We start from the raw sequence: 26,501 nt of genomic DNA, 5'->3' as shown, positions 1-26,501 counted from the left end.
GTGGTCCTCCCAAGTGGCATCCAATGCTGAGTGACCAGTCCACTGTATCAAAAGCTGGGGCACAGCTATGTCTCCAATAATAGCATTTCGAGAGTTCAATACCTTGAGGGGAGCAATTACAGGAGGGCCATCTTCCAGAGGTGGAAGTGTAGTGAGGGCTGATGACTAAGGATTAAGCTTCTTCTTAAGAAGGGAGACATGGAAGATTGGGTATGCCTTGCAATTAGGAGGAAGTTGTAACTTATAGGCCACCTTTCCCACCCTAGAGAGTATGCGAAAAGGGCCGTAGAACTTAGCAGATAGTTTCTTGGAAGCTCTGAAAGCAATAGATTTCTGTCTGTAGGGTTGAAGCTTTAAGTAGACCCAATCTCCCGTAGTGAACTCTCTGAGTGTCCTGTGTTGACCTGCAAATTGCTTCATTCTGTTCTGAGCATGGAGCAAGCACTCCTTAAGTGAAGCATTCATGTCCTCCCTAGCTTGTAAGAGATCCTCCACAGCAGCTTAATCAGTGTTGGCAGTAGGTAGGACAGGGAGGTGAGGAGCTATGTCGTAAAGAGCTTGAAAGGGGCTCATTTTAAGAGCACTGTGGAAACTGTACCAATACTCAGCTAACCCCAACCATTTAGACCACTGCTTAGGATGAAGAAAGCACATACTTCTCAAGTATCCTTCCAAACACTGATTTAATCTTTCTGATTGCCCATCTGACTGAGGATGGTAGGCACTACTAAAGAGCAACTTAGTACCTAGTAAGTGCATGAGCTCCTTCCAAAAGATTCCTGTGAAAATTCTGTCTCTGTCACTGACTATGGTCTGAGGCATACCATGTAGCTTGAATACATTGTCTAGGAACACCTTAGCTACTACTGCTGCTGAGTAGGGATGAGTCAGAGGTAAGAAATGTGCACTCTTGGTAAATCTGTCTACTACGACGAGAATAGAGTCAAAACCACTAGATTTGGGTAACCCTTCTATGAAATCCATGGCTATATCCCTCCATGCAGCTGCAGGTACAGGTAAAGGTTGTAGTAGGCCAGGATAAGGAGCTAAGTCAGGCTTGCAACGCTGGCATGTGTCACACTCTGTGACCTATTTAGTGACCTGAGTGGCCATCTGAGGCCAATGAAATCCCTGATGCAACTTCACTAGAGTACCCCTTATACCAGAATGCCCTCCTATAGGTGAATTGTGACATACCTGAATGAGTCTTGCCCTTAGATCAGTATTAGAGCCAATATAAATCATGTGCTTGTATCTTAGTACACCTCCCTGATAAGAGTAATTGTTTGATGTGCCTTGTTGTATAGTGAGTTGAGGGATGAGCTTCAGGGCAAGCTCATCATGTTCATATGAAGCCTGAACTTCTTCCATCCAACTAGGCACTGCCATAGAGATGGCTAAGATGTGGTTTTCTCCCTGTTCTGCTTCCTCATTTCTTCTGGATAAGGCATCAGCTACCTTATTTTCCACCCCCTTTTTATATTGAATGGAGTATTCTAGGCCAAGTAACTTGGAGATGCCCTTATGTTGGAGTGTGGTATGCAACCTTTGCTCCAGCAAATACTTAATACTTTCCTGATCAGTTTTGATAATAAATTTGTTTCCTTCCAAGTACTGTCTCCAAGTAGTGACCGCATGCAGGATGGACAAAAATTCCCTCTCATAAGCTGACAGCTTCTGACTCCTAGGACATAGAGTCTTAGATAGGAAGCAAATAGGTCTCTGATGTTGCATAAGTACTGCTCCAATCCCCGTTCCACTAGCATCACATTCTAGAGTGAAGGGATGTGAGAAATCTGGCAGGGCTAGCACTAGTGCCTCAGTCATAATCTTCTTCAATTGCTCAAATGCAGTTGTAGCTTGAGGAGACCATAGAAACTGATCCTTCTTCAAAAGATCATTCAAGGGCCTGCAAATGGCTCCATAATCTTTAATGAACCTCCTATAGTACCCTGTCAACCTCAAAAATCCTCTAAGTCCTTTAAGAGTCTTGGGAAGAGGCCAACTGCAGATAGCAGCTATCTTGGTTGGATTAGTAGAGACTCCTTGTTGTGTGATGATATGGCCTAGATAGGAAATGGAGTTCACCCCAAAGTCACACTTGGACTCCTTGGCAAACAAGTTGTGCTTAGTAAGAAGCTCAAACACTAGCTCCATATGTTGAACATGAGCTTCTAGGGTAGGACTATATACTAGTATGCCATCAAAGAAAACCAACACAAACTTCCGAAGGTAGGGTTGAAAAATTGAATTCATAAGGGACTGGAAGGTGGCTGGGGCATTGGTCAAGCCAAAAGGCATAACCAAGAATTCATAGTGCCCTGAATGGGTCCTAAAGGCTGTCTTGTAGATGTCAGCCTCTGCCATTCTAATCTGATGGTACCCTGCTCTAAGATCGATCTTGGAGAACTTAGAAGCCCCTTGTAGTTCATCTAGAAGTTCCTGTATAACAGGAATAGGAAATTTATCTTTGATTGTGCTCTTGTTGAGTTCCCTGAAGTCCACACAAAATCTCCAGGATCCATCCTTCTTCTTAACCAGCAAAACAGGAGAAGCATATGGGCTATTACTAGGTCTAATGACCCCTGATGTTAGCATTTCAGCGACTAACTTCTCAATTTCATCTTTCTGATTGTGAGAGTATCTATAGGGTCTTATATTGATAGGGTCACTGGCATTTTGCAAGGGAATTTTATGATCATGGGTTCTTTGAGGTGGCAGGGTGGTGGGTGGATGAAACAGGTGTTGATTTTGGAGCAAAAGGGCTTGTATAAGGTCATTATCTTCCTGTAGCAATTTTGGGTAGTTGATCAATTCATCTTCCTGACTTTCAGGTTTGGATACCATGACAAATAACTTAGATGTTATGCCCTTCCATCCCTTGGTCACCATCTTATTCACTGCCTTGAGAGACATCATTTTGAGTGACATTTCCTCCACCATTCCTTTGAGTGCTACATGTTTCCCTTCTTTGTGCACTAAAAGAAGATTGTTAGCAAAATCAAATGTCACAGGGGTGTGACTTCTCATCCAATCTGACCCTAAGATCACATCATAGTCTCCCAATTCTAGCACCCTCAAATCGTAACTGAACTTAGTATTTTGCATAGACCAATTACAGTTGTTACACTTAGCTTTGATAGTTAACTGTCTACCATCAGCTACTGTAACAGTTGCTGGCTTAACCTGAATTAGAGGAAGTCTAGCTTCCTTAGCCAAATTAGCATCCACAAAGTTGTGTGTGCTACCACTATCTATAAGTATTAGGATAGGTTTGCGGTTCAGAGTACCTTTGAGCTTCATTGTAGTATCTGTCATACCTCCATTGAGAGCATTGATGGAAACTGTGATCTCCTCTGTCACTTCTAAAACTTCCTCAGGTTCTACTTTTTGCTCATCTTCTTCCACTTCCAATTCTTCAATCTCCCCTTTAGCTGAGATAGCTAGGAGCTTCTTCTTAGTACATTGATGGCTAGGAAAGTATCGATCACCACAGGACCAGCAAGCCCCAGGGACTCTTTTGACAGGTATAGGGGATTTAAATTCGGTTTTGGTAATGGAGGTTGGGTTTGGCTGATTAAGCATGGGTTTTGTATAAGGCATTGGGGATCTAAATGTGGGTTTGGGTTTCACCATTTCCAGGAGATCTTTGAGATGATCTTCCTGATATTTAGCTTGCTTGATGGCCTCATAGATGTTGCTAGGCTCACGTTTCTTAACTGAAGATTTGATCTCGGGTTTCAATCCTGCAATGAAACTGTCAACATAGAAGGATTCCTTAATCTCTGGGTGAGTCTTCTCCATTCTGAGTTTGAGCTCCTCAAACTTGTCCTAATACTCTCATACTGAAGATTTCTGGCTTAATTTAGTGAGCTGCTCAACCACATTAGTAATAGTGGTGTCCTGAAAACGTTTGCAAACCTCTTCAGTGAATTCTTCCCATAAAATCCCTGGATGGATAGGCATCCAGTTTTTGAACCACTTCTCAGCTCTTCCTTGCATATAGAGACCTGCTAGCTCTATTTTCTTCTCCATTGCAACATCAAAAAGTTGAAAATATTTTGAGCATTTACTCACCCAAATTTCTACCTCAGATCCATCAAAAGATGGTAACTCACACTTAGGTAGCATCTTATGAATTGCATTATTCCTTGCTGCTCCCTGATCTGCATTAAGCATGATGGGTTGAGGTGCTTCAATGGCTCGAGATCCACTGGGTGCACTTCCCAGTATACCTCTGTTGTGAGGAGCCTTTAAAGGTGTATGAATGGATTCATGGCTCTGGGTTGGTGTTTGGGTAGTGGTAGTTTCTGGGTTTTAAGTGTAAATTTAGAAAGATTAGAGAGAGTTTTCTGAAACATACCCTCCATAGACTGTTGAGAATCGATCTGATCCTTACGAAGTCTGGCCTGCTCCAAATAAAACTCATCCATTCTCCTCTGCAGTTGCTTCAGCTCGATCATGAAACTGGGCAGCCAAGGCTTTGAGTTGAGCTTCGATAGCTTCCATGGCGATTTTTGATTTTCTAGTAGTAGCACGAGTTCGTTTAGCAGACAAATTTACCATGCATGGAATGGCCGCCGGAGCAGATCTCTGATACCAATGTCAGATATGAGCTGACAGAAAGAATTTGTAGAATAGGAATAGAAGAATGTGAAAGGAGAGAATACAGAAATAGAATAAAAGAGAGAGAAGAGGAAATAGGTAGGAAATTTCTTAATTCATCAATGGTACCTGCCTATTACAGAAGCAATAGCTAATATAGAAAAGGATAGTACTGCTGACATCCCAGACAGTACTATTCCACAGCTGTACTATCCACAACTGGCATAACAAACTAACAACTAACAAATTCCTCATCATTGCAAATAACAAACTAGCAGCTAATCAAAATGCAAACAGAATAAAGGCATAACAATTAATAAAGCAATTAACCAACATAACTAACTTGAAAGGCTAATTTCAAGCCTAGTCCTTCAACTTCCTGCGTTGATACGTGACAGAGACACTAAAAGCAGTGAAGTTTCAATCTTGACATGTGGAACAGGATATTAGAACTAGGGATTTACGCGGTTTATTATTTTTCTCTACATCCACTGCCGAAAAAGAGTACATAGTACATAATTCATTAGTAATCGGCAAGTTGATACAACAATAAGAAAATATATCCTTTACCAAGTCCCTAACTCTCAAATATCATAAGATTCAATTACACTCGCACAATCACACATATGCACATCCCAATAGCACAAGCTCCAAAACTCTCCGAGTAAATAAGCAAACAATCCGTGCTTATATAGACCTAAAAGTCTAATCATTTTCCTAATAGAATTCACTTAAGTGAGTTTCTAATTCCTATTCTTAAATTAAGAAAACCAAACTAAATAAGATTCTAAATATACCTTAACATGGTCATTAGTCCAGATTCTCTCATGTATGTCGGTAGCATGTAAAACGTGTCAAGAATGCTATCTCAGGAATCGAAATCACGAGCTTTCAAATGCTATTTGTTAACTCCAATGCGGCAATTTACTCAGCCAACCTGATGCTGATGCATCTTGGATCAAGTTTTAGACATAGTAAGATGAGCAGAGTAATACTTTCACAATGCGCTAAGAGTTAAAAAGTTCCAGTAAATCTGCACCAGAACCTCTTGCCAGCCGAAAAAATCTGTGCAAAACTAAGGAATTAGCTCCATTCTCGAGTCATGTTTTCAGCTATAAACTAATTACTGCCTCTTTTTACCACTGATGCTAGATAAGAAATCCAAAATTTTGAGAGCTTTTACGGAATCATTCTTTGAACTGATGGGGTTACCACTATCTCTATCTCCAGTTTCCTTATTGATTGCCTTGCTACTGACAGCAAGAGCGCCACTTGTGGATTGCTTCATCTTCATCTCAGATTCGACCTTCCCTGCAAATGCAAGGGTCGACATCAAGGCCTTCTGAGCTGAATTTGGTGCATCTTTTAACCATGAATTTGCCAAGTAATTCGCAGATTGACTTGAGGTGAGAGACGAAGCTTGCAACTCCTGTGAGATTATTCTTGGACTCTGATGTACATTGCCTGGAATTTCACTTGCTCGAACGTTTCTATCAACACTTTTAACTGAACTAGAGAACAAGCCACTCTGTGTTTTAGATCTAGAACCATATGTGGACGATTCCCCATGGGACAAAATATTAGATTTTGTCTGTGCTGCTGCAAATTCATTTTTCTGCAACATTATATTTAACCTAGATGCTGTACCAGACACACCTCGGGTTGCATCATTGCCAACTTGGCCGGCATTACCCAAAGTTGGATTAGGTTGTTTCTGCAAGCCAAAATTGTTCAAGAAAGGCAACTTACTACCACTGTTACCGGTCAAATTCTTACTACTAGAAAATTCCAACGGAGCTTTGCCAAATGAGAGAAAATTTATGCCCTTGGGTGCTATAGATGGTTGAGTTCCCTTTGGCATGTCATTTGAACTTAGAGTTTTTTCTGATGTGCTTTGATCTGCCTTATTTCCATCCTCAAACCTTTCATTCTTTCTCACAGATGAGCTACTAGGAGTGGAATCAATGGATTCACTGATAGGCGACTTTCCAGCAGACAGAAAGCTAATGCCTTTGGGAGCTAGCACAGTAGGACTTAGAACACTCTTGGCCACGTTTTGTACTGTATTTTTGCAGGATATGAACCCTCGAGTGCCAGGAGAGGCTTTGGAAGAGGGAAGAGAAGTTCCGCTGCTATCAAGTTGCTTCTTAGAACTTGACATTCCTGGCAAGGATGTTTTCTTCAGGTCAGGAGTAGAAACATTTGATGTAGATGGAAGATCTTCCTTCAGTGGTATCTGAGCAATAACAATTAGGAAATAGAGAATAAATGTGAGCAACAACATATAATAGATAGTTCATGTGTAACTAAACAGAGAAACGGAATGAAAAATATGAAACCAAAGGAGATGAAAATACCTTATGTGAGAACAAGCAACCCTCACCTCTGCTGCAATAACCTGTTGAAGCATAATTATTGCAAGGATACTTGGATAATTGATGATCAAATGGACAATCATCCCCTTTCATGCATGAGTTACGAGCAAAATGACCACATGGCTGCCAAAACAGAAAGCATAACCACAAACAGTTAGCGAAAAATAGCGATAACAAATCTGCAGATGAAGAAATTAGACTTCATATAAAGATCCTAGACAATGATATCACGCAGCAGGTGTGAGATGGGAAAATATATTGCATGAGAGCTTCCAGTGAAGGATGCTTTTCACATTGGCTCTCTTTTGCAGAAAGTAGAGAAGCGATGGTTTTTTCTCCACTACTGCAGAAAGAGAGTTACAGGATAAAGTTTTATGGGATATTATGATGGACAGAAGAGACATAAACAGCAGTTAGAAAGCTTGCTATGCAATATTGTTTGATAGTGTTCTTCAAAGAATTTTCATGCATCCCCTCCCCGGAGAAAAGAAATTGAAGAATGAAAGTAGACAATGTTATGAAAGTATAAATAAAATAGATCACGATTCCACCGTTGCAAGAAAATTAGTTCCGAGTCAAACGATTATACCTTGGATTTCGTCAAAGGCACTGTATCATGCGAAAATTTGCACTTTTCACCCTGTGAAAGTAAGAGGAAAAATGTCAACAACAAGAATATACAACAACAACAACAACAAAGCCTTAGTCCCGAAATGATTCGGGGTCGGCTAACATGAACCATCATATAAAACCGTGAAATCAAGTCGTGTCAGCGACACAAATTCGCTCCCTCCACTCCGTCCTATCCACTACCATATTTTCCTCAATTCCCAGTAAACTCATATCACTCTCGATCACCCTCCTCCAAGTTTGCTTAGGTCTTCCCCTACCCCTCACCACTACATCCCTTTGCCACTCTTCGGTTCTCCTAACCGGCGCATCAAGCGCTCTCGTCTCACATGGCCAAACCACCTTAGTCGGTTTTCTCTCATTTTATTCTCAATAGATGTGACCCCTACTTTTGTCCTAATTATTTCATTACTCACCCGATCCTTTCTCGTATGACCACACATCCATCTCAACATACGCATCTCCGCCACCGACATCTTATGGATGTGGTAGTGTTTCACTGCCCAACACTCCGTACCATATAACAATGCTGATCTAATTGCCGTCCGGTAGGATTTTCCCTTCAATCTATTAGGCATGCCGGGGTCACAAAGGAAACCCGTAGCACTCTTCCACTTCGATCAACCAGCTTTAATCCTATGAGCAACATCTCCATCTACTTCTCCATCCGTTTGGATAATAGATCCTAAATACCGGAAGCAATCCGAGGCCTGAACAACTCTCCCATCTAGGGTGATTGTCCCTGCCTCCCTACTCCTATGGCCGCTAAACTTACACTCCAAATATTCTGTCTTACTTCGGCTCAACTTAAAGCCTCTAGATTCTAGAGTTTGTCTCCATAGTTCCAACTTCCTCTCCACTCCTTCTTTCGTCTCATCAACCAACACAATATCATCTGCAAACAGCATGCACCATGGTATACCATCTTGAAGTGAACTTGTTAGTTCATCCACAACGATGGCAAAAAGAAATGGGCTTAGTGCGGAACCTTGATGCACTCCAATCGTAATAGGAAACTCTTCAGTCTTCCCAACACTAGTACGTACACTCGTGCATGCTCCCTCATACATGTCCTTTATGATGTCAATATATTTCCGCGAAATGCCTTTCCTTATCAAGGCCCACCAAAGTACTTCCCTTGGTACCTTATCATATGCTTTCTCCAAGTCAATGAAAACCATATGCAAGTCTTTCTTCTTATTTCGATAGTGCTCCATTAATTGTCTCATTAGATGGATGGCTTCCATAGTTGATCTTCCCGGCATAAAGTCAAACTGGTTTTCTGAGATCTTCACCGTCCTCCTTAGCCTTTGTTCGATCACTCGCTCCCAAAGTTTCATAGTGTGACTCATTAATTTGATTCCCCGATAGTTGGCACAATCTTGGATATCGCCTTTGTTCTTATACAAAGGGATTAAGATACTTTTCCTCCATTCTGATGGCATCTTATTGTTTCTCCAAATTATGTTGAAGAACGTCGTCAACCATTCGATTCCTCTTTCTCCCAAACATCTCCAAATCTCAATAGGGATGCCATCAGGTCCTACTGCTTTCTTCAACTTCATCTTACTTAATGCCATTTTGACTTCACCCTTTTGAATTCTCCGCAGGCATTCATGATTTATCATATCGTGATGGATACTTATATCTCCAACGTCTTGTCTGCGATCTCCATTAAATAAGTCATCAAAATAGGACCTCCATCGTTCCTTGATATCCTTATCTCCAACTAGGACTTTCTGGTCCACATCCTTCACACATTTAACTTTTCCGAGATCTTATGACATGAACCAACAACAAGAATATAAATTAAATAAAATTTAGTAAACTAGCTAGGAACCACAAAAACTGCAGCTCCCAAACATTTTGAGTTCAATTCCCAAATCCAAAAGATCCATATAGTAATTTGTTCCTAAAGATTATTTGTTGATAGGAAATTAATTAAGAGCAACGTCTAAGAGGGAAATCCCCTCATTTGGTTGGTAAAAGAGCAAGTTCCTTTCTAATTGTGCAAATAGAATGACACCTTCCTAATGGACAGAAAATGCCTTGAAGGAAAAAATTACTTAAGATGAATGTTTATTTTGCTTTATATGCTATATAATCAAGAGCTTTGTAGAATATTTGAGGGAAAAAAACAATAACACCAAGGGAGTGAAGACAGAAATGAGAAGCGTTTTTGTGTGCTCTAAGAATGGGTAAAAGCAAAGCAGGAGCAATGCTTATTGAAGGAAGGCTAAGAATGATAAACTGAAGTAATACCATGATGCAAATAGCAGTAGAGATGCATTCACGAGATCAAAGTAATTATTCTCAGCATAGGCATCGGCGAGCCTTGGCGCAACGGTAAACGTTGTTGTCGTGTGACCAAGAGGTCACAGGTTCGAGTCTTAGGAGCGGCCTCTTGCCAAATAAATTGGCAAGGGAAGGCTTGCCCCCAGTACACCCTTGTGGTGGGACCCCTCCCCGGACCCTCGCTCAGCGGGGACGCATAGTGCACCGGGCAGCCCTTTTTTTTTTTTAGGCATCAGTAGTATACTTCATCTAGTACCAACAACAAAACAAACCATAGATTAAGTATCTAGTACCTTTGTTGCAATACAAAATAATGCAAAATTGTTGTAATTTATACATCAATTAAGAATCATGAAACTTATATGATAGAAAGAATGTAATCACCTCATGGCATCTCCCATTGATGTAATGACGACAGTATGAAATAGGTTTTGGCTTTTGTACAGGGCGCAGTTTCAATCTCTTAACACCAAGCTCACGATTCTTTTGTGCTCGTAGCTTTCGTTTTTTCTCCTAGAAAAACAAAAGATATAAAATATTAAAATTTACACTTAAAATGATATTAGGAAACTTAGATCTTGAGAATGCATAGATTTAAATTTGGAAGTAGGTTAGAGAACAGAATCTGTTGAAGCTTATAAATACTCAACACCAGCTGGAAATCAATGACCTATATAGACTAAAGACTCCATTCAAATACCACCCTAAAGGAATTCAGGAAAGAAAAATTTGTAACACCTTTTTCTTTGCTTTCTTCTGCTCAGAAGGAGGCCCATGCTTTTTCTTATTGTTTTCTCCAGCATCCTGCAGTTGTTGACCAATAACAAACAACGGATTAACCTTAATAACTTCATTGTTGCAAAATTAAGACTATCAGATACTCAATATTCAACAATTTATGAAAAACATTCATGAAGCACTCTATACATAAATGTGAGTAAGATGGACAAGTTGGTCAACCATTTTTATATGTCATTTGAAACTGAGATTCTTAACTGGGAACGTCTTTGTTGGAAAATAGGAGTGCCACATATATTAGAAATGCAAAAAAGGAAGTTGCAAGAAGAATCATACCTTATCTTTGGACATTATTTTTTTATCTCCAGTTGTTTGATCTGAACTTTGGATGGATGACACTGAATTATCAGAGCAGACTATTTGACTATCAACATTACTTTGCTTTTTTCCTTTGTCTCCATTACCTTTCCTTGGTTCCTTGGTCTCGCGATCTTTCTTTTGTCTCTTATGCCGATGTGTCTCTTCAGCTAATATAGAATCTTCATAAACAACAATTTTGCGCTTACAGACCATCTCCTTTTTAACATCATTAGCTTCCACTTTTTCCTTAGTGGTTGCCTTAACAAAATCCTTCCTATTTACTTCTTCCTTCTCACTGGAGGGCAACTTATTTCTATCAACATCTTCAGAAAGTTGTTTTCTCTGCTCTTGCGGCACTGCAGCATCTCCATAAGACATAACTGATTTGTCACTAACCTCAAACTCAGCAGAAATTTCTCCTTCTTCCATTCCATTACCTTCAGTCATATGATTAGAAAAGCTGACTGCTCCAATGGCATGAACTGGCTTCTGAAAGTCCATCTCTATTTCTTGAGTTGCAATATTAGATCCAATTTCATTATTTATAATCAAGGAAATTATGTCTTCATTGTTATCACTTGACCGCTCTTTGTCAACTTGTTGCTGACCATCATTGCTGCATTCCAGCATAACAATTGATTGAAGATCAAAATATCCTTGGCTATCTGAAAATGCAACTGCGCCGCCACCACACTGGTTCCCACCAGTAGTTAAATTAGAATTATTATCTCTTGCAACTTCTTCATTTCCTTTAGAATTGTTATCTCTTGCACCTTCTTCCTTTCCTTCAGAATTGTTATCTCTTGCAACTTCTTCCTTTCCTCCAGAATTGTTATCTCTTGCAACTTCTTCCTTTCCTCCAGAATTGTTGGCTCTAGCAACTTCTTCGTTTCCTCCAGAATTGTTATCTCTTGCAACTTCTTCGTTTCCTCCAGAATTGTTGTCTCTTGCAACTTCTTCGTTTCCTTCAGAATTGTTATCTCTTGCAACTTCTTCGTTTCCTTCAGGATTGTTATCTCTTGCAACTTCTTCGTTTCCTTCAGAATTGTTATCTCTTGCAGCTTCTTCATTTCCTTCAGGATTGTTATCTCTTGCAACTTCTTCATTTCCTTCAGGATTGTTATCTCTTGCAACTTCTTCATTTCCTTCAGGATCGTTATCTCTTGCAACTTCTTCATTTCCTTCAGAATTGTTATCTCTTGCAACTTCTTCATTTCCTTTAGAATTGTTGTCTCTTGCAACTTCTTCATTTCCTTCAGAATTGTTGTCTCTAGCAACTTCTTCATTTCCTTTCATTGCATGTTCTAATTCATCCATTAGCAACTGTTTCAAGTTGCCAAATCCTTCACCTTGCAAACCAGTTCCATTAGTATAGTTGACTGTCAAATTATTTTGGTCATCCTCTTCATCTATATTCATGATGTTCTCTATCTCATCAATCACACTGTGGGTATCAGTGAACCCCCCATCTTGAACGCCAATAGCTTTAACACTTTCATTAGTGGGCAGATGGCCTTGAGCTAGAAAGCTATCCTGATCCATGCCAGGAGGACCGACCAGTTCATTGTACTTGTGTACTTCCTCTTCAGATGCGTCTCCAACCTCATTGCTACTATTATCTTCAACCAAAAATAGAAATTTTCAACATCAATTAGCAACCACTAATGGAACCAGAAATAAGTAACGACATCTCAGTTTCAGAAATAAGTTCTATTCAGCTTCAAATTGTAAAAGCAGTATCAGACGCTTAAAAGTGCAATACTTTTGCACTTAAATCTAATTAAACTTAGCCGCACGTCCAATTCCTTAGCAATGAGAGGCCGACTCGAATTAAAATTTCTCAGCACTAAAACACAGTTCGTGAATTATACAACAATAATAATAAAAAAAGGCTCTAAAGTTAAGCATTACAGAATAAATTACCTGGCCTTGGCTCTTGATGATCAATTTGAGCGGGTCGACAGAGTTGAGGATGGTTAGCGCAGTGGGAGAGTATTCGAACCAAAGTAAAATAAGTTTGGCTTTTGAGATGCGATTTACGCCGAATGGGAGGATTTGAATTCTCGTTTTGCGCTTCCTCCATTGAAGTTCAACTATTTCGAAACCCAGTGATTTCGGTTGCCCGTGCGATAGTATAGAAGCAAAATCGATTCCTGATGAAAACTAATATGGAGATACGAAGAAATTGAAGGAGTAGTTCATTTACAAAAATCAGAGGATCAAAATTTCAGGAGGTTGTACTAGTTGTTCAGGAAAAAATACCCTACACAATTTTGGAATTCCGTAATCAATCTCAACTCTCTGAAACTCACTTATTTCCTCCTTATCTTGAATTAGAACTCACCTTCAACTCTAGCCGCCTTCGATTGGATTCTGCAGATGCTACAATTTGATGAGCAAGGGAGCGGTAAAGTTTGTGGGATTTTGATTTTCAGTGAGTTCTGCTCTCGCCTTCAAAACAAAAATCAATTTATTAATTTTTATTAAATAAGGATAAGTTATAAGGTACAAAACTGTTTAATTTCGGGTAAATTACAAAATTGGGCCATTTATATATTTAAACTCATACAACACACCACATAATAGACTAGACTATATCATTTAGAAATTACCTATAATACTTTCATATATATATATATCATTTAGAAAAAAATTTATCTTTCTTCTATTTTCACCTACGAAGTGGAAGTATTTGGTTTTGTGCGAGCTCGAAGTGCTTGTAATCTCTATGTTTTTTCTCTTCGATTTTAATGACAAAAAACGGCAAAGATATGTATCTACTATGTTAATGCAATTTCTATTAGTTTTAGGGTTATGTGTTCTCTTCTTTTTTTACGATTTTAGTTTAGGGATTAAGGTATAGTTGTATTTTTTTTCATTAGTTTATAACTATATTTTGCGAAATCGGACTTAAAAATGGTAGTGAAGAGTTCAATTGGGGGAGAAAACTATTTCGCGGTTTTCGACAACTAAAACTTATCGCGGTTAGGACAAAACCGCAAATGAAACTCAAATTTGTGAAGTTTTATTCCCTTCACAGTTGCTCAACACCAGGAAGCTGTGAGTCAACTGTGAAATCGTGAAGCTATGAGTCAACTGTGACTTCGCAGTTCACTCCTACTTCGCGGTTTTGGCCAACTACGAAGGAAAATACACATGATTTGTTTTGAGGTTTTGGTTAACAAAGCCAGCCAGCTCTATTCATCCAAGAATAGAGCCTGAGCTCTCCCATTTTGAATATTTTTATGTAATTTTTTATTTTTAAATCTGTTTTTGAAATGTTTTTATGCTAAAATCAAGCAAAAATTCTACATTTTAAAAAAAGTGAGGTTAAAATAAATTTAAGTTCAAGAGGTATTTATTTTATATTTATTTATAATTTTTTTGGATTTTTATACTTTTTTGGGTTTTTTTATTAAAAATTAGATTATTTGCAAATAAAATTCTCATATTTTTTCTTGGGGTTCAGCCTAGAAAATAGGAGTTGACAGAGATGCTATCGGTCTGGAACTAATGAAATCTTTCCCTCTTGACTTTATATGAAATGGATTTTACAAGAGTCTTAGAGGCTGCTTTCTTGTCTAAATAAAAGGAATCAAGATAAGGTTTCCTCTTCGGATATCCCGGTCTCTTTCTCTCGAAGAAAACTCTTGTAATAGAAAGAATCTTTCGCTTTGATAAGAAGGATCTGAGTAAAGAACCTTTGAGCTGAGGCAATATGAAAATAGCATTAAAATGAATATTACGATCATTGGAATATTTGTTTGGATTATTATATATTTATTATAATTTCTAACTTTATTAAGCTTTAATTGTAAAAAATAGATTTCCTTTCGATAAAAATCCTATTTTATTCTCAATGGTTCCATGGGTATTCTAATGAATATTCCATTGAAATATTTTTTTGTTTTGATTTTCTTGCTTTTATAAAGCTTTTTATTATTTAAAATATGATAATTATTAATAGAATTCCACATATTTCTCAAAAATTACAGAGATATTCAAATGAATATTCAACACTTGGAATGATATTTTGGGAATATTTTAATAATTATTATAATTTCCTAATTTTTTCTAACTTTATTTAAATATTATTTTGATAAAAAAAATAGAATTTGGTTGATAAAAGTCATATTTTCATTTTCAATAATTTCAAAATTATTTAAATCAATATTCTTCAACTTGGAATCCCATTTGAAGATATGTGAGTAATTATCATAATTTTTTAGATTTTTATTGTCTTTATTAGCTTCCATTTCAATAAAAATAGAATTTTATCAATAAAAATCATACTTTTATTCTCGGAGATTCTAAGTGATATCGAAATATCCAATTTGTCTTGCTTGATGGCTTCAGATGACCTAAGAACACAGAACTTTGTCAGATAGGGGTCAGAGTCCGGCGAACCCTCTCTGATGGTTAAGTTAGTGAAGGTATTCTGAGGAGAATACTAACTTGAAAGCAGTATAGTTGAAATGAAATAATATTAGATCATGCACCTACTGTTTCCACCTCCATGCTATTTATAGATAATCTTTTACCTTTTAGTTTGTGGTCTTGTACACATGTCAACATCTTATAGGTTTCAGACCCTATAATTTCGCAATGAGCAGAGTTGAGTGTGTTTTTGAAGTCTGAAGCTTTCCTTCAACTTACGTCTTTCGGAAAGAACCTTCTTAATGGGCTGGCCCAATGTTTAGGTAATTAATGGGCATAGGGATGTAAATGAGCAGAACCGCTCATAAACGGTTCGGTGATCGGCTCGATAAAAGCGCGACTCGACTCGGCTCAATTTGTAAACGAGCCGCTCGTGAACACGATTTACTGGCTCGGTTCGTAAACGAGCCAAGCTTGAGCAGGCCAAAGCTCGGCTCGAAAGCTCCCGAGCAGGCTCGATTAGAACATTTATAAACAAATTTTAGTTTTGTAGGAAACTATACAATTTTGTGTTAGTTCACAAATATCTAAACTTAATATTATTTTTATTTGCTATTAGATGAGTTCGTTCACAAACATAATAAATGAGTAATAGACGAACTATTTGTAAGCATCTTGTTTATTTATTCACGAACTTTGCTTGTGAGCTTGTTTATGTACACAATTAAAGAATTATTTGCGAGCAAACTTCACAAATATAATTAAAAATTTACTCACAAACAATTCATGGTTAGATAATTTTCTTAATGAACCAAGTCCAAAAGAGGATTTTGGGCTCGAAACAAATTCGAAGCTCGGCTCAAGCTCATTGAGCAAGCCAAAGCTCGACTCGGGCTCGGCTCGTTAATTTTATAGCAAGCTCGGTTCGGGCTCAAGCTCGTTAATTTTATAGCGAGCCGAGCTTGAACAAGCCAAAGCTCGGCTCGGCTCGATTACAGCCCTAAATGGGCCTGAACTTTAGTTTGTTAAGCCCATAATCCATTGATGGCCATATCAGGAGCCCCCCCGAGAGTCTTTTGAATAGCTCTTTAGGGCATCTTCGGTTGATATAATGCCATCATTACTCTCACAGTAATGACATCATTTAAACGCGATGTCTTCCCAAATTCATTATTACATTAGAATAATAAATGCTATGATAACACTAAAAGACTATTCATCATCCTCCTTCTTCTATAAATCTAGAAAAGCTGGTGAACGCCTCTCTTCTCTCCTCTTGTAATTCTGAATTTTGGCAAAAAAAAAATGTAAGTTCTTTCATTCTTGTCTTACTTTTTTCTTCATATTTTCGTAATTTTCTTTGATTCGCATGGCTCCTACAGCCACCACCAAGAAAATTCACAATTCCCAAGCTCCTGAAGGTGTTGAGAAAGTTAAAAAAAAACCCATAAAAATAAAATCTATAATTCCATATCAACCTTATGTTCTGACTGATGAGCTTCTTTAAACCATTAAAGAACAATATGAATGGTTTGAGACGACGACAGTCTCACTTCTAAAAAACGACAAAAGAGCTCACAATCCTCCTTCCGAAGTAAAATTAAAACTTTTCATCCAATACTTGGAATGGGATGAATTTTCCCTTGCATGAGGGTGTCGTTGCGGTATTACAAGAATTCAACCTATGTTCGTGCTAAATTACCCCCAATGCTTGGCTGAGCTTCTAAGCTTTAATGAAGTTTACAAAGATCTCAATATCAAGTTAACTATATCCCTCTTTCGACGTTACTGGCGACCGAATAAAAAGGATGATGAAAATATGGTGTATTGGACATTTTCTCAGAAATGAAAACCCTTTATTAAGGATAAGGTTCAAAGTCGTAAGGATTTCAAGCTGAAATGATTATGGGTTGAGCCAAATGCGATAAATTCGAACAACCCCTATATCCAAGGATTTCCATTTGTCATAAAATGGAAGACACAGCCAAAATCTTCGGATACTTGGAAACCAGAGTGAGTTCAGCAACTAGATACCACCATATCCCAATAAACCCGGATGATATTGCCAATGTTTGCTTCCGAACGGACGAAGGGACTTATGGTTATAAAATAATGCCCTTCGGTCTGAAGAATGTAGGAGTGACTTACCAAAGACTGGTAAATAAGATTTTTGGTGATGTTATCGGTGATAAGGTCAAAGTCTATGTTGATGACATGATTGTGAAGAGCCGATTAGTGGAGGAGCACACAAGCAGATTTGGCTACCATTTTCACTACCTTACAGAAGCACAATCTGAAGCTTAATCCCAAAGAAACGCCAAAAGTACATTTTCAAGAAAAATTTAGCGATTTATAGGAGTCCTAACTCAGTGAATATAAGTAATCAATGAATTTACTAATCACACACAGACGCAAACAAGTCTCATATACAAGTCATACATATACAAATGAATGAACCATTTTTATTATTGTTGTGACACCATCAGCCATGCACTACCCAGGATCAAATAAAAGGTATAACATATATTGTTGTACAGCCCTGAAATCAAGTAATTTGACCTTTCGGCCCATGTAATCAAGTAGTCCATGTATTGACCATTTAGGTCCAAGTAGTCCAAGTATTGACCGTATAGATCCAAGTAGTTCATGTAAATTCAAGTAGTCATAAAAGTGACCGAACTGGTATGTCACAACGCTGTCCATTTACGTTTCATGCAATATATATTTTATATCAATTAAATCACATTTAACATATACACGTACTCCTCATTTAAATCCAACTATCACAAATAATATTTAACAAGTATCAATTTACATCCATTCATGGAAATTACAACAATTCACATCAATATGTATTCACATCAAACACCACAATTCTCAAATCACAAACACAATTAAAGTTAAATTCATATCATGTTTATACTCATAGTTAGGCCGCTAATTTTCTTATCGGCGGCTTATACCCTCCTTCGGGATATCTTCAATATTATGAGCACCTATAATTATAAATTAAGCATGTGATTAAATAAAAATTACATCCTTTTTAAACATAAAATTAATTGCTTATTGGTTTTTTTATTTTTCATTTCATTAAACTTGTTTGCATCAAATGGTATTTGTTTCTATACTAATATGACCTCTTAACATTAAAAACCTTATAACTCCTTATTCACTTATCCAAATGAACTAATTCTTATTTCATTTTACTCTAGACACATATATGCATATGATACTAAAATTTTATAAAATTTCCAGATATACATAATGTATTACAAAATTTCTCTTCAAGCCCTATTTTAAAAATGACTTGCATGTACCAGTTTTACTAAATTACTCCTAACTCGAAAGATATAACTCGAAATGATCTCATTCTTTTTCCTACTTAAACTAGACAAATAGAGGTATAGCATATCCAAAATTCAGAATTTTATGAAATTCTTTATAATTTATAATAGAATTTATAATATGACCCTATGTCAACACATATGCAACACAATACACATGAACTTATTTCCTAGTTATATCCTCACATACAGATGTTATATCATCATGTACAGATTCAATACTAACCAAACTTTCCAGAACACTAGTTAAGACATAAATGAACATTTCTTATTTGAATTACATCTCCAAATTAAGTCTTTAAAGGTTTCAAAAATATGCAACAAGGATAGCTTCATATGCAGAATTCAGCTTAGAGCTGGTCTAATAGATTATATCATATCTCCTAAAATACTTAACCAAATTGCATGCAACAAATTTTGAGATTTAACTAAGATATAAAATAAAAACTTTCTCTTATTCAACTCCCTCAAAGTCAGCTTCCAAATGCACAAAATAATTTGTGCAAAATGATATATAAACATATTTTTCTCTTCTTCTACTACTACTACTTCTTCTTCTTTTTCCCCTTTTCTTCATTTTACCTCTCTCTTGAAGGTGTTTCTCTCACTAAATTTTCGGAGATTTGATATGAACATCACTCATCTAATCCTTCTACAAAGTTATCTAATGGGTTTGGGTAAATTCTCTTATTTACCCATGAGTATTTATGTTTATTACAATCACCACTGTCTTTATTATTATTATTATTATTATTATTATTATTATTATTATTGATCTGAAATTATATATTATATTACTTAGATTGAATTTTTAACAAATTATATTTCAGTCCTTATACTTTTAATATCATTCAATTTAGTCAATATACTTTAAACACACTTAAATATTTATTTCATATACTTTCACTTATCCTAATATTATTATCTATATAAATTTATCATGTGTTCAATGACATAATGACATATAAAATGCAAATATTGGAGACAAAGAATTTATTTACTAAAAAAACATCAAAATGCACAGTCATTTAATTCTTGCGACTGATTTTAACTCAAATTATGGAGACATAAAATCAAGTGGTTGATAAATAGAATGCCACAGAACTTGAAATTGAAATCATATATACTTATTAAAGGGAAGAATGGAAGGGAAGAGTCAAAACTTGCAGTGAGCAGTGAAGATGGCGAACCCAATCACAAAGTAGTTGTCAGAGTGGCCACCAAAGTGTTGCCTTGGTGATTAACAGCAGCAATTATTAACTTAGAGATTCGTAATAGAAAAAGAAAGGAAAACACAACTAATTGAGCCAAAAATCAAAAGGAAAGGAATACCTAATTTTCCACAATCCATGTACAACCTATAATAAGAGATGAATCAAGAAGATTGCAAGTGTGAAGAAACTATTTCATTAATAGAAAATATTTCCTCGCACGCTGGTTCAATGGAGAAGATTGGAGTAAAGGATAGAAGATTGCAGTGAGAAACTCGGAGGGAAGAGTTCTATTATAATGGAGAACAAGAATGAAAAAGTAGGAAGTGATAAAACCATAATAAGACATTTGTATAATTAATCTTTTATTTAGTATTTTAGATAAAATAAAATTATGAAATTATTTTTCCTTGTGACGGAATGAGAAAAATCGCCTCTAAAAATGATAGCGCACTAAGATAGAATAATTTTCGACTCAGATTCAGTTAAGCGTGTTGGTGGTAATTCTCACGCCAATTCATTTTGACGAAAAAATTCATCATGTCTCACATTTCCGTCTCAAGCTTGAGACAGGACGGGCAGAGATGAAATTCCGCTCGCCTTTGTGACGGAAATCATTCCGTCACAGTTTGACTGTTTTCTAGTAGTGTTTTGTTGAAGAGATTTTTCTGAAATTAATGGTTCAACAAGTTTTTCATCTGAAACCTTGACTTGCTTGCGAGTTGTGACTATAAACCACATGCAACAATGAAATTTAATGCTCTCATACCACTTGATCAATTTAATGCTCTCATACCATTTTTAACGTTAGGGTATTATTGCTCTTGACTGATAACTTTAGGAGTATTTTTGTACCTTATACTATTAAAGAAAGACACATGAGTCTCAACCATACATCCTAGAAAGACACAGTTACACTTTATAAATTTATTTTAAAATGAATTCTGCACAGATTGCTTTGTCAAAATGTCTACAGAGTAGATAATATCAGAAAATCTGGTATCCTTATAATTGTAAGACTTAACCGAACCGAGAGGAAACACAAGGGTTCATAGAGCCAAAATGCTAAGAGCTTAATAATCTAGACAATATCTAATAGCTCCTTAAAGATGAAAAACAGTTCAGTCAAGAGCCTAATTCAAGATAACATGTATAAACGATTCTGGAATTGAATTTCAATAACAAAAAAAGAGTGTTTGATCTGTGTAAAGCATTTTCCGCAGAAAATGTTGAGACCAAGTCATTATGTTGAGCATGATTGTTAAACATCCAAAAGATAGGACTAAGTCACTGTTGAGCATGATTTTTAAATGAAAAAAACACAAACAGTTGAGAAACACTTTATGTTAGGTACAAGAAAATATGATTATATTGATTTAAACTATAAAAAAATCAGTACTTATATGAACACTTAAATCCAAAAATTGCGACTACAATTATCAGTACAATACATAAAACTCAAAACACATTTTCATGAATGGCATACGGAGTAAAGACGGTAAAACCTTACCTCTTACGAGATAGAAAGAACCTCAGAGAACAGAGACCACTGAGTTGACAGACTGGAGAGCCTCGAGGATAAATGGCCTATATATTTCAAGAAATTTGAAAGATTCACATGATATTTCATCATATGGCATAGAGAAAACTGAATTATTAACAAAGTTGAAGGATTTGTCAAATTTTTCTAAATTTGGACTAGTTGTCAACCTTAGGCACTTAATTGTACCATTTTTAACGTTAGGGTATTATTGCTCTTGACTGATAACTTTAGGAGTACTTTTGTACCTTATACTATTAAAGAAAGACACATGAGTCTCAACCATACATCCTAGAAAGACACTGTTACACTTTATAAATTTATTTTAAAATGAATTCTGCACAAATTGCTTTGTCAAAATGTCTGCAGAGTAGATAATATCAAAAAATCTGGTATCCTTATAATTGTAAGACTTAACCGAACCGAGAGGAAACACAAGGGTTCATAGAGCCAAAATTCTAAGAGCTTAACAATCTAGACAATATCTAATAGGTCCTTAAAGATGAAAAACAGTTCAGTCAAGAGCCTAATTCAAGATAACATGTATAAACCATTTTGGAATTGAATTTCAATAACAAAAAAAGAGTGTCTGATCTGTATAAAGCATTTTCCCCAGAAAATGTTGAGACCAAGTCATTATGTTGAGCATGATTGTTAAACATCTAAAAGATAGGACTAAGTCATTATTGAGCACAATTTTCAAATGAAAAAAACACAAACAGTTGAGAAACACTTTATGTTAGGTACAAGAACATATGATTATATTGATTTAAACTATAAAGAATCGGTACTTATATGAACACTTAAATCCCTAAATTGCGACTACAACTATCATCAGTACAATACATAAAACTCAAAACCCATTTTCATGAATGGCATACGGAGTAAAGACGGTAAAACCTTACCTCTTATGAGATAGAAAGAACCTCAGAGAAGGAGACCACTGAGTTGACAGACCGAAGAGCCTCGAGGATAAGCCGGCGACCAAACTATTTCTTCTGCTACTTAAACTAGCAAAGGCAAAGCGGCAGATAAGAAGCCCAGATAACCAAGTCGATTGAAAATCCCTAGTCCTTACTAAGAAGATAAAAAGGGCCACCAAGGCAAAGCACCATCACCCATACGCTACCATAATTCCCCCAAAGTTAGGATTTTGAAAGCAAAAGAACCAATTTGGAGAACAATAGAAGAAACCCTTTTTGCTAGACTTAGGGATTCTTTTACTTTTTGTTAGACTTACACGGTAAGTCAAGATCTGGTTGGATCAGGAGTAGGAAGACAGATGTACGGTAAGTTTTGTTTTTTTTTTTTGTTAGACTTATGGATTTTTTAGAGGGAAAAAATTGGGGGGAAAAATTGGAGGGAATGAAATTGGAAGGGTTTTTTCTTTTAGTACTTTTGGAGGGAAATTTTAGAGCCAAAAAATAGATAAAATTTTACACAATTAATTGGTTTGATATATTATTGTGATTTAGAGAAAAAAACAATTTGATAAATATTAATAACGTTTTTTAATATTTTTATTAATAATAACTATATATATATTTCAATAAATTTAATCTTCATCATATGATTTTCATTATTTTTTATATATTTAATTAGTTTACAAGAATTAATTGGGGAGAAATTTTTTAGACCCTAAAAATTAGTGAAATTTTATGGTTTTTATTATTTTTTTATTTAATTACTTTACAAGAATTAATTGGAGAGAAATTTTTTAGAGTCTAAAAATTTGGTGAAATTTTTGGGAATTAATTGGTGTACATTTTAGAGCCAAATTAATTTGAGGTAATTTTTTAAAGTAAAAGTGACATAGAATAATGAATAAAATTATTAATTAAATATAATGTATTATTAATCAATATATTTTTATCTATAAATTAGACATACTTATTTATTATTATTATTATTATTGCAACATCTAAATATTTTTTTACGTTGTTAGATGTTGCTTTTTCTAACTATTAAGTTAAATATTGTAACATTAATTATAAATATTGTGTGAATGTTACACTTGCTCAAATAAAAGAACTAAAAAAAACAAAAAAAAAAACAACACTTTTTGGAGAAGTGTTATCTTAGACATAAATGAATAGTAGAAATCCAATTAGATTAGCTAATGCAACATGTTGTGGCAACATGTTTTGAAAAAGGGTTGCACTTTGCAATCTATGGTGTAGTGTTATTGTGGAATTTTTAACAAGAATAAAAGAACAAAATGCTAAATGGAGAAACAAAGAAAAATAAATTGAATGGTTTCAAAACTGATTATTATTTTTTGCATCATCGCTTCCTGATTTTGCTGCTGTTAATATTGTTCCATGTTTGGTGTCTGATGAGATGAATTGCATGCTAATTGCACCGTTTTTTTAGGAATTCACCACTATTGTGAGCACGGACTTTTTTTGGCCCTAGTGATGAGTTTACGTTACACTCTAGCTAACAGTTGGTGTAGGTGGGCTCCATACGACGCGTTGTGCGAGATGCGAGCTAATGACCCGAACCCCGTTTTCTGAGTTATTTTTAATTCGTTTCACTTTATTCTATCAAATTCTATTTTGATCTAAGCATTTCTGAAATAAAAAATACTCGAAGTCCAAAAGGACCTTCGATCGAAGACATGTTCCTCGATCAAGGATGAGGGTCTTCGATCGAGGATCCTTGACGGTTTCGGGCAGTTTTAAGTCAGTTTTCTAGCAGTTTGCGTCCCTTCTCCACTACTAAAAGTAGAAGAAACTTCCAGGACAAAAAAGGAGGACAAAATTTCATCATTTGCAAAGACAAAAAAAAGATTTTCAAGTGAAACCCATTTGAAATCAAGTGAAAATGAGTGAAAAGGAGGGTTTTCAACACTACTCTACCAAAAACAAATCATTTTGAGAGATTCAAACACCCAAAACACATAATTTACAAAGATTTTAGTTCGAAGAAACACGTTTATCACAACTGTTCTTCACTAAACGTTAATTATGAGTTATTACACCTCCACAATTGACCTTTTGGGTCAAATCTACTCCAATTTGGAGGTTTTTCGGTCTAAGTACATGGGATACCATATTTTGATCATTGCAATTGCTTGTTGCACGGGTCTGGGTTGCTGCTCAAAGTCTCAATCACGCGTTCGTTGGCATACCTAACACAAATAAATTGGAAAAGCGTTTCAGAGATAACATTTAAAAGGTTTTAAAAGCTCATCCCCTACTATTTGCTACTTGTTTATTTTAATTTCGTACTTCTCCCCTTGTATTCTGCTTCTGACATTAAAACAGAAGTTCTGACCCGAAAGGTCTTCCTCGATCGAATATGCCTTCTTCGATCGGGGATCATCCCAGATTAGAGACAGGGAGCTTTTCGGGCAGAAACCTGTTTTCTTATCCGGGTAGATTAGGTTTTCTATGTTTCGGTAAATTTAATATATTCAGTCCACATTTGCAAATAAAGATAAAAGCAATCCCGTGATAATGGTATTTTAGAAATTTCTATTAAAATTCGTTTAGACGTCTAAATTAGGCTTCAGAATAAATGCCTGCTACTTGTTAGATCTTAGGAATAAATGAGTCATATTTGATTGAGTCCGGCATCGTAGTTTAAATCCGAAAGACGAGTCCCAAAGTACCCGCAGCTAGCGTTTATTGTCTTGCAGGTTTAATAGATTTAATTCCTAGGGCTAGATCTGATGTATTATGACTATTTGTGCCATTTATTGAAATGATGTAATAATTTATATTTCAGTATTTATTTATCGCTTTTGAACGATCAAATGATATTTAACTGAATCTGGAATAGAAATATTTGGTATTTTAATAAAAGACAAGCCTACACGTTTATTAATTAGACTATTATAATCGTTTAAGTCCCGAACCTAACTCTAAAGAGATAGCATATTGTGAGCCCGTATGCTATCTAATATTTTGATATGTTCCTGAGCATTAAATTCGGGTGGCGACTCTGAAATAAATACTTTAACCTAAAACATGATAAGAGGTTAAAATATAAAACATAAAAGAATGCATACACCGGAAGGGACATGCTAAGCGTCGTCCTTAACAATGTTAAGTGACGGTGATATGTAAAAACAGAATCCAATTTGCCGGAAATCCATCATCCCTCACAGGAGTAAAGGGTAATCGGGTTCCAAGGCCACTCCCAACTGCTATATTTCAAATGCACCTGGATAAATCCCCTAGTCCTGAACGTGCTTACCCCGAGATTTTTCCAACATTTTTTTTGTCACAAATTGGTCATGATATATTTTTGGCATGCTCAGGCTGGCTGGATCGTAATGAGTTCCCTACTAGCCTTAATATACAATCATTACGCTCATTCCAAAGTGTGATAACCTATCCCGTATGTTGAGATTAAACTTATCTTTTTGTGTAATGCACTATACAAATTGATTGCTAAGGTTTTGGCAAATCGTTTGAAATGTATTCTCCCTAAGATTATATCTGAAAGTCAGTCTGCATTCATTCTGGGTCATTCGTTAATTGATAGTGTCCAGATTGCATTTGAGTATCTATAATATATGAAAAGGAATCAGCGAGGTGGCAAGGGTGAAATAGCTTTGAAATTGACATAAGCAAGACTTATGACATGGTGGATTGGAGTTTTTTGAAAATGGTATTAATTCGGTTGGGGTTTTATGATATATTGGTGAACTGGATAATGTTGTGTGTTAGTACGGTATCTTATGAGGTCTGTGTGAATTCTGAACTTATTGGTCATGTGGTTCTTGGGAGGGGTGATAGGGGTCAAAACCCCCTATCTTTAGGTACGGTTTTTAGGGTAGTTTTAACTTGTTTTTAGCAAATAAGCAAGTATTTCTTGCACTTTTATGCATTTGTATCCGTTATTTAGTTTTCACACTTGTTTTAGTAGTTTTATAATTCTTAGACGTTTCTAAGTGTTTCTAAACGAAATGGCGTCAAAACAACACATACTTGAACTTCACCTTATTTATTTTGGCTAATTGATCCACCAAAAGTCATACCAAAAGAAGTTTTTACTCAAATCTGAAGACTGGTGG

General features: G+C 36.1%; 1 protein-coding gene across 1 annotated transcript; it reads right to left on the bottom strand.

Moving 5' to 3' along the window:
* Nucleotides 1-4,730: 4,730 nt before the first annotated feature.
* On the bottom strand, nucleotides 4,731-13,450 carry LOC136202498 (uncharacterized). Its single transcript, XM_065993154.1, has 7 exons — nucleotides 12,927-13,450; nucleotides 10,980-12,622; nucleotides 10,644-10,709; nucleotides 10,290-10,418; nucleotides 7,570-7,620; nucleotides 6,963-7,103; nucleotides 4,731-6,841 (listed from the first exon to the last, which is right to left on the bottom strand). The coding sequence occupies exons 1-7, from the start codon at nucleotides 13,084-13,086 to the stop codon at nucleotides 5,729-5,731; spliced, it is 3,303 nt and encodes a 1,100-aa protein (XP_065849226.1). The 5' UTR covers nucleotides 13,087-13,450; the 3' UTR covers nucleotides 4,731-5,728.
* Between the last annotated feature and the right edge of the window lie 13,051 nt (nucleotides 13,451-26,501).

This window comes from Euphorbia lathyris, chromosome 8 (assembly GCF_963576675.1).
Source record: "Euphorbia lathyris chromosome 8, ddEupLath1.1, whole genome shotgun sequence".
Classification (NCBI taxonomy): domain Eukaryota; kingdom Viridiplantae; phylum Streptophyta; class Magnoliopsida; order Malpighiales; family Euphorbiaceae; genus Euphorbia; species Euphorbia lathyris.
This window is presented reverse-complemented; position numbering and strand designations above follow the sequence as displayed.